Raw genomic sequence first — 14,419 nt, forward strand, 5'->3', positions numbered from 1 at the left:
AAAACCAAAATACCACTGATTGTCAGAGATACTGACAATAGGAGAGAATCAGACTCAGGAGATGACTCAAAACTAACATCTCCACAAGCATTAATGTGGTATTTAGTCCCCTAACTCTGCCTGAGTCAATGCCAATTTTGCATAGTCCTCAGGTATGTCATCACAATCTCTGGCATCAGAATTGCTGGGGTGAGGGGGGTTGGGAATAATCTTTTTTGAAGTGTAACCTTGAACTGCAAGTATCACCTGTGACTGATCACCTGTGAGGGAAGCCTATGGTATAGATCCTATACAGTTAAATCCTTTTCTCAGTGACAAATCTAAAGGAACAACTGCAGCACAGGAACTAGATTCTTAATTGTTCAAGAATACTGTGTCTTCTCAGTAGTGCAACTCCCACAATGATTTCAGAGCTCTCCTGTTAGAGCCCTCATACATGAAATGCGTCTCCCTACATCTCTCACCTATTATTCTTAGTACATCAAAGGCAAAGTTTGGATAAACAATCTTATCTTTTTCAGATCCCTTCTGTCACCCTCAAGAGCAAACAGATGGCTAACTGAGTAGGAACTACCCACATAGAAATTCAAAGGAAAACAACTCACTTTACAGTCACTGCTGCTCTTTGAGCTGTTCTGGCAGCTTGCCTTATGCTTCCACTGGCAGAGTACAGCACTGGTCTTACCTGAGCTCTGAATGGCAATTGGAAGCACACTAGTTTTGGTGGTTCACGATGAAGGCACAGGCTATACAGGCCTCTCTGTGACCCTTCATGAATGTAAATATTACTCCAAGCTTCTATACAAAAGATACAGGTAAACACATCCCGACCCACATGTAGCAGCTTGAACAGCAAGTTAGCTATACTGCTTCCTAGTACACAACTGCTTTTCACAATCCTCAAAATGAGCCTCAAAAAGGCTTCCTTTAATTCAACTGTATGTTACTCATATTTACATAAACAAAGAAACAAAAATATTTTTGTGTACAATGTTCCTCTTCATGAACTTTACAAATGTTCATATTAATAAATGGCAACACAATCAATGACAAATGCAAAATATTCCAGAGTGAGATTTCATTGAAAGACCAGTACGTCTAGCAGATTAGTAATGCAGAGCACATCCAAGCTAGGAAACATTTTAAGAGAAACAGAAAAAAAGATTTCCATTACCTTAGAAGTCCTTATATCCCAAGATTTAACTTCCGGGCTGAACCCTCCACAAATGAAAATATTTGAGTCTGTAGGGTGGAACTTCACTGTGCTGATCCTAAATTCATTTTTGCTGCTAAATATCTGCTTCCCTAGAATAAAGTAAGAAGCAGAGATTAACATTTAAGCAAAACCAAAAATGAAATATGTTATTCATTTCAACCTGGTTTCAAAAATAGCGATGTTATCAAAAATGAATATGTTTATGTGAACACGTTTCAGGTATCTAGGACTACTCTTGATTTACAGGAAATACAAGACTGAACTCACTAACTTCTACACATGTGAAACTGCTCCTGCTCATGAGCTTCTGCACCACTGACTGCTTCCTACTGAAAGGAGAGAACAAGCCCATACTGAGGCGCTTCACCGAGGTCCCAGTTCAGCTGACATGCGGGACTAAATTCACAGATCTAATGATTGAATGTTTCCCTAAAGAAGCCATAGTCTTTCTTTCAGAGGGATAAGAACACCTAGAACAAAATATTGTTTTACAGAAATACCATGCCCAAACTGCACTACAACTCTTGTGATGTTTACTTATCTTTCTGTGAAGGTAGGAGTGAAACTTCATCTTGAAAGTAGGAAATAATTTGCATACCATCATATGAAGGCAATAGCTGTTCCCATGGATACACTGTTCCCAGCATTTAATTGTGTACACTAATCTCTGCAGAATCCCGTGGTTAGTATCAACTGGAGTGTCGACGCTTTCAAAAGCAACAGCATTCAGCTAGGTTAATTTATGGGACTTTTCCACAGTCAACTGCTTCTTTTCATCCTAACAAATTCACGATACTAATGCATTTGCTGAAATACATTTTTTAGAAGAGCAGTATGCACCATGAAAAGTACATTTACTCAGTTTGCAATTTCAACTGTGCTTTATTTTCTACGTATCACATATAAAGATCTACAGTAAATAAAGTTACTGCTTTAAGCCACAGCAAAGAAGGTACTGCAGATGTAAAAAAAGAAAAATTAAAAAAAATAAATCCCACACAACAAACCCTTAAAATATTGTAGATTAATGAATATTTTAGGGAGTTTTTGCCAAATTTTCAGCAAGTGAGGGTTTTCTTAAGAGAGGCTTTCTTAACTGAAAATACTTTGAGCTAAAGATGTTGGTGATGGATATATTTACTTACTATTAGATGAATGTTCATTCATATAGAACTTTTTTATGCTTAAGTTGGAGCCAATTTATTTGATTTCATCATCAGTTCCATCTGCTGAACTCAACTTACAGTCAAGAAGCTAAGACTTGTCAATTTAATTATTTATTCATTTTAAAGAGGAGAGATTTTACTTCATCACACATGCTCTTCAAGCTAGCAGGGTCAGGGAGAATAGACTGCAGGGAGCATGAGGGAGGGGTGAGTGTTGTTTCATGTGCACACTGGTTTTTTGTAGGGGTTTTCTGTTCTTTTCATAAAGATTCTCTACTAACTACCCATGCGAGATCTAAAGGGTCTCTCTGCCACTACTGAGTGAAAGACTTAATTTAGTCCTTAAGAACCTTCCCCCAAAAGAGAAAAAAGTCATAATGGCAGCAGAGTTTCCCTCTACAAGAAGTACGCAACAGTGACCATCTCTCACCATGGGAGCTTTCAGTACCCCAAAAGCTACAGAATCAGAGGGAAAAAAAAAAAAGAAAAACAAACAAACAAAAACCCCCCAAAACAACAAAATTCCACAGGGAAGGAAAAAAAATATTAAAATCATTAGTTATAGGAGCAAAAAGATACTGCTCTCAAGTACAACACTACCAGGCATCATTTGCAGGCTTTAGAAAAGTCATATACACATGCATCTTACTCCCATCCTCAGCACTTGAGAAAATACTGGATTTCCCTGTGGAGACACACTAGTCAGTTTAATAGCTCTTTGCTCCTAAAGGAATTTGGTTCCTAGTAGTATCTAGTTTAATAAACAATATGTGAGTATAGTCACCAAGTTTTCAATGGTACTGCAGCCAGAAATTAACAAAACTACAGTTTACCTGTTCTAATCCTGTGAAACAGTGCATCAAGCAGTCACTATTCTCCATAAAATGTCATCCACACAGCATTAGACAAATCAGTGATCCAGCAGAACTCATCATCTAACTTTACAACAAACATTAATTGTTTAACTGCCTTTACTAAAATATGTTTTTACCTCCACAATACTTCTGAAAACTACTTTTTCTATAATATGCACATTTTTCTTGCCACCGTACTTTCTAGCCTAAGATATGAGAAAGTCAGGTAAGACAAAACCAGAAAAAGATGTGTACTAAATTCAAGATGCATTTCATCTAATAACTACAAGATCTGTTACCTTTTCCAAAAAAAGATTGATTTAATATTGTTTGTTTGTTAGTAATTAGTCCATCTTTCAATCTCTTCCCCAGCTACTTCTAATTATATGCTCAGTATTTCTTCCAGAAACTAAAATTCTCTATTTCCCTCCTCTCTCTCCTCTATTTTAAAGAGAAGTGGGTACTGGTTTTGCCCTTGTCTTCTAGAGGCTGTTATTTATCCAAAAGCTTGCATTGACAGTAAACTGTAATGATCTCAGCACTAACAGTTCTATTTTGTAGTCTAATAATAAATAAAATTCATGCAAACAACCATGCAAATGAGTATTTTATTCACCTCTATATGCTCTAACTTCCTACTTTTTCCTATTTAAGCTGTTACCTTACTGTTTGATACAGATATTAGTCATGCTAGCTTTTTAACTGGTCTGAGGAGCAATCACAATACATTAAACTTAAAAGCCCAGGCTCTCCAATTAGTACTTTGAAGTAAAACTTTCTTTCTCATTCTCTCACCCCCCAAAGTGAAATTCAATTGAACATCTCTTTTTGGAAACTCATTATACTGTGTTCTGAAGAGTTGGCAGTATTAGATGTATATATGAATTTCATTCTACTGCCACATCACAGAAAATGAGAAAAAGTCTGGAATGTGGAAGAGCAAAGGAATAGCAGCAGATAACATACTCAAAAGGGGAGGATCACAACAGTACAGAAACTCTCCTATTGACAGAACTTAAATTTATGCATAATAAAAGAATCTAAGTCAGACTGCTTGTCATGCAAACATGCCCGAGCCCAGATAAACGAACTTTACTAACATTTATATGAATACATCCCTTGAACCTTTCCATTTTACATATTAGGACTGCAGAGCTGAAGTGCTCAGGCACATTCCCTACGCAGTTATGAAATCCCTATCACTGTATATCTTTCCGAACTTCAGAAATTTAGGAAAAATATCCGAGAGACGGAACAGATCACTGCAGAACATGATATGGGGCAAAATAGCTCATGCAATCCAGTATTTTAAAACAACAAATTCAACTTTTAGTTCTCTTTTGTGCAAACTTTACTTAGTGTGTTTTACTACTATGAGAAGAATTTCCTGCTTTCCAGGCTGCAACCATGCTATGATGGACCTAAGCCACATGGGTTGGGAAATCCAGCTTCAGTGTTTGTTGGAGATCCTGCTTCACCTTTCTGGAAGTCAGTACTTACAGTTAGGTATATTTTTCTCTAAAACTATACAGCTTATTGACATCAAGCGTACAACTTTGAGGGACCTTATTTTATATGTTGCAAAAGATGTTCTTTGAGCAGAAGACTCCCTAATCCACAAAAGAATACAGCAGGTGTAATTCAGCAAGCTTGTATATACCTTTATTGTGCATATATTTATTGCATTTTTAGTTCATAAAGGAGGTATAACAAAGATTCAACCAACTCATAGACTGTAGAAAATTACATCTTCTGAAAATCTATTTGGCTAATAGAGGGAAAATCTATACCCCATATCATTTTCCTGTATAAGAGGTTGTTATTCTGAAAGCAGAAAGCAAATATTTCTCTCAGTCTTTAACTTCACAATTTCAGAAACAAGATCTACCTCATCTTTACAGTGTGTTTTTTATTCTTAAAGTGCTTTAATTCGATTCTTCATTTATTAAAGGCTCACCAGTAACATACACAGTATGAAAAAGAAAAAATCTTTTAAAAGATCTTGAACATATGTTTCTGGCAGCCTACTGTGAAACTGCTCAACTATGAAATCAGATATTTTAAAGGCTATTTAACATGGTGAATTTTTCAGAGAATAATCAGCACAGTTACTGAGCACAGGATGCTTCTGTAACTGTGTTTAGTGGTTCTCAGGCTCACACCCCTACCTTCATAATCCAAAATCATTCACTTCCTTACACTATTCTATAGGAAAAGTGAAGCCACATTACAAGGACATGAGAGTAAGCTCACTTAACAGAACTAAGCAGAATTTCCCTGCCCCTGCGCATTAAAAAAAAAAAAAAAAAAAACAAACAAAACCACGTCAAATGGGCTTTTTTTCTAAAGTGTCATTGAAAACTTTATGCATATTAAAACCACATACTATCTACATATTACTGGGAGAGAAGAGGAGGAATAGAATGAAGTCACAGCTCTCCTTAGGTGATGCTTATGTATGAGCACTTGTCCTGGTGACCCAGAATCTCCTATGTGAACAAATACAATCATATTTATTAACAATAATGTTATATCTATAGCACTACCAAATTAGAATATAAAAGAAAATACAGAAAAAAAATTTGCACCATCCTTTTGGAGGGTACAAAATGTTCCATTAAGAAACTCTCAAAATAACGCAAAAAGTTTGTTTTGTTTTAAAAAACCCTGACAGATTTAAGTGACCACATTATATACAATCTGAACTTTCCTTCAAAACCAACAGCCTAATTTCAGTATCCTGGCCATGGTAATGTGAAAACTTTAAAATAATTGGAAATTAAATTTCCCATTATAAAACTTAGAGGAAGTTATATTTGAAATCAAGCTCAGCCCATGAACTAAAATATAACTGCAGCATTTGGCAACACAGGAAATGTGCCAAAATGTCTTGGAACATTCCCTCTGTCATAATATTAAAGACATGAGAAGCATCTGTAATCTGCAAATAGTACCAATCCAACCAGTGTTCTGCCTATGCTACTGTACCAATTATTTGTGTCTAATAAAAAAAAAATCCACTGATTAATAAAAAATATATTCCAAAAATAAAATAGTTATAAATAAATTTTAAAATTACTTTCCTAAAGTTGGTAATGCATCTCCATTACATCTGGACATAATAAAAGCTAAACATCAAATGTACTTGACCTGGAATTGTTTTAAATGCTTTTTTTTTTTCCAGTGCTCTGTGAATATAGCACTACCTACTAATCTGCAAACAACAAAGTATCTGAACTATCACTAGTAGAAACTGACTGCAAGTGTGGTGTTAGTAGAGATGAACCGGGGAGTCTAGCTGGTTCAGACTGCTGAATTATTATTACATTTGTGAAAAATTTCAGAAAGTTTTATTTTTATAAAAAAATACTTTATATAAAATAGGACAATAAAAAAAGATTAACAAGTAATCTTTACAGGCAGCTCAGCTGCAGGTTCTGGATCTACTAATATTTATAAAACTCTACATTGCAGTACTGAACATGCCTCACGCAAACTCCAGTCAAAGAACCACTCATGCGAATGACACATGAATAACCTTGAGTTCTTTAAGCATTTTATGCATATTTCAGATCAGACTTATGCACTGAATACGTACATCATCAGTTTTCAAGAAAACTGAATTTTTCTTGTAGAAAAATGGACCACTTGCAGAAAAGTGGAACATCTTAGCTTGACTATCCTGAGGTTAAAACTATGGATGACCATTTAAGATAATAAATGATGATCTATAAAAAACAAATTTAGAAAAAGAAGACTTGTACAACAGCATCTACTTCATCAAACCAGGACAAGTGAATTTGTTGTACCACAATAATTTGAACTCTTTCCCTGCTCTTCCATCATAGCATCAACAAATCATACAAGGTTGAACCTCCAGGGGGCATCTAGTCCAAACCCCTACTCACCAGTAGGTCCAGCTGCAGCAGGTTACTTAGGGGTTACTGAAGTATCTAAGTATCTCCAAGTATACAGACCTTAAAGTCTCTCTGGACAGCCTGCTTTAGTGTTTGATGACCCCTGAGATGAGCCAAAATTTTCCTGTGGTCTTACATTCGTCCTTTGCCTCTCATCCTTTCACTGCACATCTCTGGAAAGAGCCTGGCATAATCTTCTCTGTGTACTAGGTAAACACTTACAAATCTGCCCGAGATGAAGGTAACCTTTGCTGCAAGCAAGCAATGCCGATTCATCTTCAGCTTCAGAACGCCCAGGTTTTTTTTTGCAAAGCTGCTTTATAGACAGTTTAGCAACAGCCTGTTCTGCGGCACAGGATCATTCCATTCCAGATGCAGGACTTTGCATTTGTCCCTTTTGAACCTTATGAGATTCCTCTTAGCCGATTTTCCCTGCTTGCAGCATCTTAGACCTCCCTATATATAAGAACTTTCATTAAAGACACTTGACAAGTGGAAGCAGTTTGATGGTGTAAAACTGCAGGATAAGATCTCACGCATATGTCTTCTACCCTTGCATGACAATTTCTATGCCAACAACAAAAAAAAAAAAATCTGTTTTGTGATTAATGAGATTTCAGTGCCTGCTTCTATCCCACAGTTCAGATCACAAAGATTTAAAAAAAAAAAATAAAAAACAATAACAAAATCACTCCAGAACATACAACCTCCTAGGACAAGGGATACCCAAACTTAAGTCCAAGCTTAGAAACAAGATTTCCAGGGAAATTTATTCTATCACTGCTTGTTACAACATGCTGGCACATTTCTTGAAGAATCTTGTAACTAGCTGTCATCAGACCCAGAACAAACAATTAGCTAGACTACAATTTTGATTTAATAGGGCAGAAACTATGTTCCTAACAGAAAAACAACACAAAATGACAAAAAAAAACCCCAAGCCTCCAGCTAAGCAGCTCAATACCATGCATGTTCTAAGCTCTATTTGCAACCTTTCCTAAACTTTAAGAAGTAATTCTCTTCAGACTGTTAGGTTTCTTTTGGTGAAGGACATGTAGAAATTTTTATAGCACAGATGCAATATATAGAATCCATACTGAAAAAGACAAGGAAGATTAGACTTTGGCAAACATGACTAGAAAAATGCTGAACCAGAACAACCTACAGAAAAGACAGAGCACAGAGCCTTAAAGACAGCATTATTATTTATGAAATCTCATCAGCATGCATTTACTGGATTTAAACACACTGGTAGTTCAGTCTAGCAACAGACAGTAATTAAGATCGAAATCCAAAAATGTATCTAAAGTTCTCTGTGAAGGAACAGTTCTAACAACTATCTGAAGTTAATCAAAGAAGAAACCATCTCAGCACTGATGAAGAGTGAGGAGGAATGAATGATTCAGTGAACTAATGTAAATCAAAACCTTATAGCCATCTTAGTGTTTTTCAAATGGAAATGAGTCTTTTTATATCAAATTGATTTGGATTCCAGAGGGAAACTGCTTGCCCTGTTTCTCTGAAAAGAATTGACAAAAGAGGAGGAAATCAGAAACTGATCTGTATGTATAGAAAATGACAATGAAATTCTGATCACTTGTGTAATTTTTGCAAATGAGGTGTGTGTCACTAAGTCAGGTCTAAACATCAACATTACAACTGCAGTTCACATGAGTTCCAAGGAATCCCATGTCCTTGAAATAAGGCAATAATGAATATCTGGTATTTGCAAGGATTATAAGCATTCATTTTACCTTTACACATAGTTTTAGTTAGAAACACTACATAACTCACAAGTTGGTTTCAAATTTGTTATTTTTGTCATTGGCTAAAATAGCGAAGTACCTTCGTCCAAATGAATCACTACCAACAACAAAATCCAAACTACTATCCCATTACTGGACAGTTGAATCACAAAGACATTAGAAATTAAAGCATATAATTAAATTATATCATTATATCTTTGGAAACTGTTCTATTGTTTTATAAAATGAGATTTTTTTCCCACAGTAATCTCTTCAAATGACTCAGGCACATAAAATTTATTCTACTGCTATAAATCCCATTAAGAATGAAGCCATTATGTTTAGAATTTGTAAGCACAACTTGGATTAGTAAGATTCAGATATATAAGAGGCTAAAAATTAGAAGGTTGCTGCAATGAGACTGAGAATAATAAAATAAGTCTAACAAATTAATGACTTGGTATATTAACCTCACATAATATTACTATATCAGATATATAAAGCTCTTTTCCCCATTACAAAACATGAATATTCTCACAACATCAATATTTGGTAACTGCGTCACAGGTTTTACATTCCCAAACTACAGCAGCTCCCTTCCAGTCATCACTGAATTTAAATACTTCTGGTATGACAAGTGTTGAGAAAAATAAAATCTTAGAGCATGGAAAAGAATCTTCTTTTCATGTGAACAATATTCACAAATTTCCTTGGCCACTTTCCCAGTTCATCTGAATAGGATTACTGCTCTCCAGATATTCGCATACAATGTACTTCTTTTACATAACAGAGAACCCTCCTAGATGAGAACTGCTTGTCATTTCTCTAAGCATTTCTTTTGTAGTCTTACAAAAAAAAAAAAAAATTGCACCTTTGCGGGAGTTAAACATTTAAAAGTAAATTAAGTGGAAAAAATAAAATTGCATCTCTTCAGCTGACAAGCTACTATTTTAGGCCTAATTATTTATACACACACATAGGTGTCCTATTATGTACAGCCCCAATGAATGCTGCTGTTTGAATGCTGGTAACATGCATAAAGGAGAAAAGAAATATAGCTAACAGAACCACTTTAGTTTGTGAAGGCAACATGAGGAGAGAGTCATCCTGGAAACTAGCTGCTATGGTCACAACATTCCAATCCCAAATCAAATTCACAGCTGCATCAAAACAACACAGGTTCAGTCTCAAGGTTTCATAACAGAATTTAAGTTTCTATTTAAAAAAATAAAAAAATAATTAATTTTAAGCACAAACTTAAAACCAATCCAATTGAGAATGAGATACAAGCCTATGTTTAAACTAACCATATGTATATATGTTACTGAAGTCAGCTTTAAGAAGCTCTTCAAACACTTTAATAATGATCATGACACAGCATACAAAAAATACACATTCTGTATCTGATGATAGAAATTACATATGTTCATAAAGTTAAAGACACTTGAATTTCCTTAAGTATCTCCAACTACCCTTAACTGCCGAGACTTTTTAGTGAGGGCATGTTTCAAGAATTCTAGCTTGGAACTATAGATTTTATCTATATTTTTAAAAGAAAGAATAAGGCTAGTGAGATACAAAGTTATCTGTATTTGTTAAAGATAGGGCTATAATGCACCCTTACGTGATCTTTACCTGTTTCTACATCTGTTAAATGCAGCATGGAATCAAAGCCCCCACTGAGGATCCTTCTTCCACAAGATGACCACCGGGCAGCTCGAACAGCACAAGAGTGACAGAAGTATGTTTTCAGACAGCAGCCTGTATCTACAGCATCCCATATCTTAAAAAAAAAAGGATAACAAAAACCTCATGAAGAATCATGGTATTTTTTTCAATTGATAAATAGCCACAGCAAATCACTGTGGCTAAGAAAGCTTTGAATTCTGAATTCAAATACTGCTAAACTGCAGAATTCTGTTTGAAATAACAGCATGGTTGACAAGAATTAGCGCATTTTATTAACAAGGCACAAATGACTACCACATTTCTATAGGAACATAGAATGGTTTGGGTTGGAAGGAATCTTAAGCCCCTCTGCCATTGTCTAGTGCCCTTCCACTAGACCAGGTTGCTCAAAGCCCCATCCAACCTGGCCTTGAACACTGCCAAGGTTTATAACTTTATGAGTTCTATCATTTCTTGAAATGCCTACATAGCTGTCAATGGCTATTCATATGATACTTTCCCATTCATAATGCTGTCCTACCTCTGTGCAGGAACATATCCAAATAACATTTGCCCTTAAAATAACTTTTCTTCCAAATTATTGTCTCTATCATGCCTCTGCTTTCTACCGAGTAAAAGGAATGCTAGCAGATTACAGCTTTCTCATCTGCCTATACATAGGCTACTATAGTATTTCTCACTCAGTTTGTAATTCACTTCACTAAGGAGGCAGATAGGAATATCATCATGCAACTACATGGATACTTCTAAGGAGTGCCTAAGTAATTTTTCAGTTTCTTCTGGACAGAATTAGTCTGATGCTGAGCATTTCTAAAAATCACATTCTACTAGTACATAACAGCTAATATTTTTAGAACAAAGACAGACCTGCTCATATGTTAAAAAGAATCTTTAAAGAGAAATGCAACTGTTTCCAAAATAACATATTTTAGAGAATAGAACTGGTCTGAATTACAATTTCAGTTACCACATATAGTACGTAATAATCAAAAGCACATCCTTTCCACGGTGCTCTTTTTTTGTCAGTTTTAAAATTAAAAGTTTAGCAACAAATGACCCATAAAAAGATCCAGTATGCTCACCTCTGAGAGAAGGATAAATATCAAAACATTTTCCCTATCAACATTGTTTCAGTAAAAGATTATAAAATATTCTGATTGTACAATGCAATATAATACCCGTTGAGTCATCTAATAAAACAGATAACAAATGCTATAACCATACCAGCAAATCCTACATTTTATTACTTCTAATATTAGTAATGCAAATAAATCAATGCTTTGACAGTTCTTCATGACAGCTTTATTGCAGTTTCAGTAAACCCAAGGAAGTTTATTGCTTTAAAGTCACCGTTTTACTTCATGGTACTTCGTGATGTGTCACTTTCTCCCTGCAAAAACTTGCAGAATGAAAACAACACCGCCTAGGAGCTTCAAAGTTTCTTCTGAATATTGTCTATTCCAATCAACTTCTCAATTTTAAGATCATTTCTATAATGCTAGGAACAGATTAAGCAATAACCAGAAAAAAAATTAAAAAAAGACTTTTTTTTTTAAGTGAGAAACAATTCAACCTTCATGTATGTCAGCACAGGAGCACTGAAGTTAGCGCTACAATAAAATTGACTGCATATCTGTGCATTTTAAAGGACATTAAAAATGAAAACAACTTGGTAAATCAGAAAACATAAGTAGACATTCACATTGCTGTGGCAACAGCACAATTCACTCTTGGTAATGTATTTTTATCTTCAATCATATTTTCTTCTCACTGAACAAAAATGACTCTAAGACAGTATCATTCTTATATAGTCCAAACTCATCAGAGAGCATTCCACTATAGAAAATTATTTCAAAGAATCTTCTAGCATGGAGCACAATTCTGCAATGCAAAGCAACCAATATCATTAATTACTTTAACAGTCAGGTAAGACTGGAACCGTGATGGCCATACCGTAAGTATGCTACCCTATACACAGGAAAAGAAATCAGGAAAATCTTAATATTAAACTGCTTTTAAAAGTAAGTTTCTCTGCTTTAATGAGTTTTAATGATTATTTCAAGATTCACAGTATTAAAAAAAAGGGTTAGTTGTGTCTTGGAGGGCTTCGAGGAAGTTAATGAATGAATCAAGATGAAAGGAAAAAAAAGGATGGTACATGCTTCAGATATTTTTCTGTCATGTTTTAATCATTAAGTATGAAAACTCAATTTTCACAAGAAGCATGAAGCAAAGCAAGTTCAACAGTACTTCTGAGATCCTGCTTGATTAAAAAAAGTGTATAAACGGAAAAAGCACACATTTCCCTTCATTAGGTGAAATGCAACAAGCAATTGAATCCTGTGAATGAGAGCACTGACTACACACAAGGTACAAGTTACTGAGCTTTTCTCCCCACTGTTCAGCTTTTCATCAGGTCTTTTAGCTCATGTAACGGTGATGTTGCAATGCCTTCTGGAATTAGAGCCACATGGGCAAGCTAGTCTTGGCTGAGGAAAGTCACTTTATTGCGAATTAACATAAACTTTTAATAACAGATTCAGGTGTTGAGGAGAAAAGACCAAGAGTTATATGATCACTTAGGGGAACCCTTTCCCTCCTCAGGCCCCACTTCAGTCCAGTGCTTCTCCTCCCCTACTCCTACCCCAGCTTCACTTTTTTCGCTGGGTGGTATGCTCATTCCCTTCCACGTTGCTGGCAGAGAATGGCCATCGCAGGAGGCTGGAGTCGGGACCCAAAGGTTTCTTGTTGCCTCTCATTGCACTTCACTCTTTTCATCCTCTGCTCTTTGCTTCTTACTGCTCCTATGCTCCCTTGGTCCAAATGCACGTCTCTTTCCTTATCTCTTCACATTGCCTTGTGTGTGTCCTCACATGCATCCTTCTGTTTCCTCAAGTGTCCTTGTGGTTGTGCCCTTTCTTCAATATGTGTGACAGGGCAACCCACAACCGCCTCCCATACAGGCCACCCCTGCAGTTCTGGCTACCAAACCCCACAGTTAATGCCTAATACAATCCATCAGTTTGACAGAAGGGTTAGAACACACCTCCATCAAGACACGGTCCAATGCAATTCACTGGAGCCCACTAATGTGCTTTTAAATAATGGTGAGAGGTGCCACTTCTACTGTGGCTTTGCAGCCTAATGGGAAGAGAAGTTAAACAAGGCAATAGAAGATGGCAGACCCTGTCCTGCTGTGCAGTGGCAATGCTCTGCAAGCTTTACCCAGGCACATTCAGTCCTAGGTATATTTCCATACAACCCACCTCGGATTTTCCTTAAAGTGTCACATCTGGTGGATTTAGCTCAGTGTAACTTTGACACGCTAGTGTGTGTCCTGATGCAACAGTGATACAGTGCAGTGTGCCTCCTGAAGAACAATTTCAAAGCTTTATGTTTCAATATTCATCTTCCATAGGAAAAGAGAAGCTTTACTTCCTATTTGCTAGTGGCATTTGATATTTACAGTTAACTTTTCAGCAATCACTTGAGAAATGCAGCCATGCCCACAGAAAGCCATTTAAAGGTGTACAAACAAAAACGGGTGTGCAAAACTGAAATCAAGACAAACAAAGGACAAGCAAATGCACTTTCTGTACAAATAAACTACAAAGGGTGGGAGGTTTGAATGTTCAACTGTAACAGAATGTGTCTGCCACAAGTTACAAACACCATTCCGTGCCTAGAAGTGACAGAGACGAGAACCATGTTACACCAACAAATGGAGAATCTACTGTATTTCATTACCAAGGAAAGATGCTTCAACTCTCATCAGAGGATCATCGCATAGCCACCATCAAGTCTGCATTTTCCTAGAGAGTCTCTTCAGTAG

General features: G+C 36.1%; 1 protein-coding gene across 6 annotated transcripts in view; it reads right to left on the reverse strand.

The window, feature by feature from the left end:
- WDR25 (WD repeat domain 25) overlaps positions 1–14,419 on the reverse strand; it is a 79,162-nt gene that overhangs the window by 31,321 nt on the left and 33,422 nt on the right. For all 6 annotated transcript variants that reach the window (XM_065685299.1, XM_065685300.1, XM_065685298.1 and 3 more), the window contains 2 exons: positions 10,534–10,681; positions 1,175–1,305 (listed from right to left, as the gene is read on the reverse strand). In XM_065685299.1, the coding sequence (XP_065541371.1) occupies positions 1,175–1,305; positions 10,534–10,681 (279 nt within the window). The remainder of the gene's footprint in view (positions 1–1,174; positions 1,306–10,533; positions 10,682–14,419) is intronic.

This window comes from Lathamus discolor, chromosome 6 (genome assembly GCF_037157495.1).
Source record: "Lathamus discolor isolate bLatDis1 chromosome 6, bLatDis1.hap1, whole genome shotgun sequence".
Taxonomy (NCBI): domain Eukaryota; kingdom Metazoa; phylum Chordata; class Aves; order Psittaciformes; family Psittacidae; genus Lathamus; species Lathamus discolor.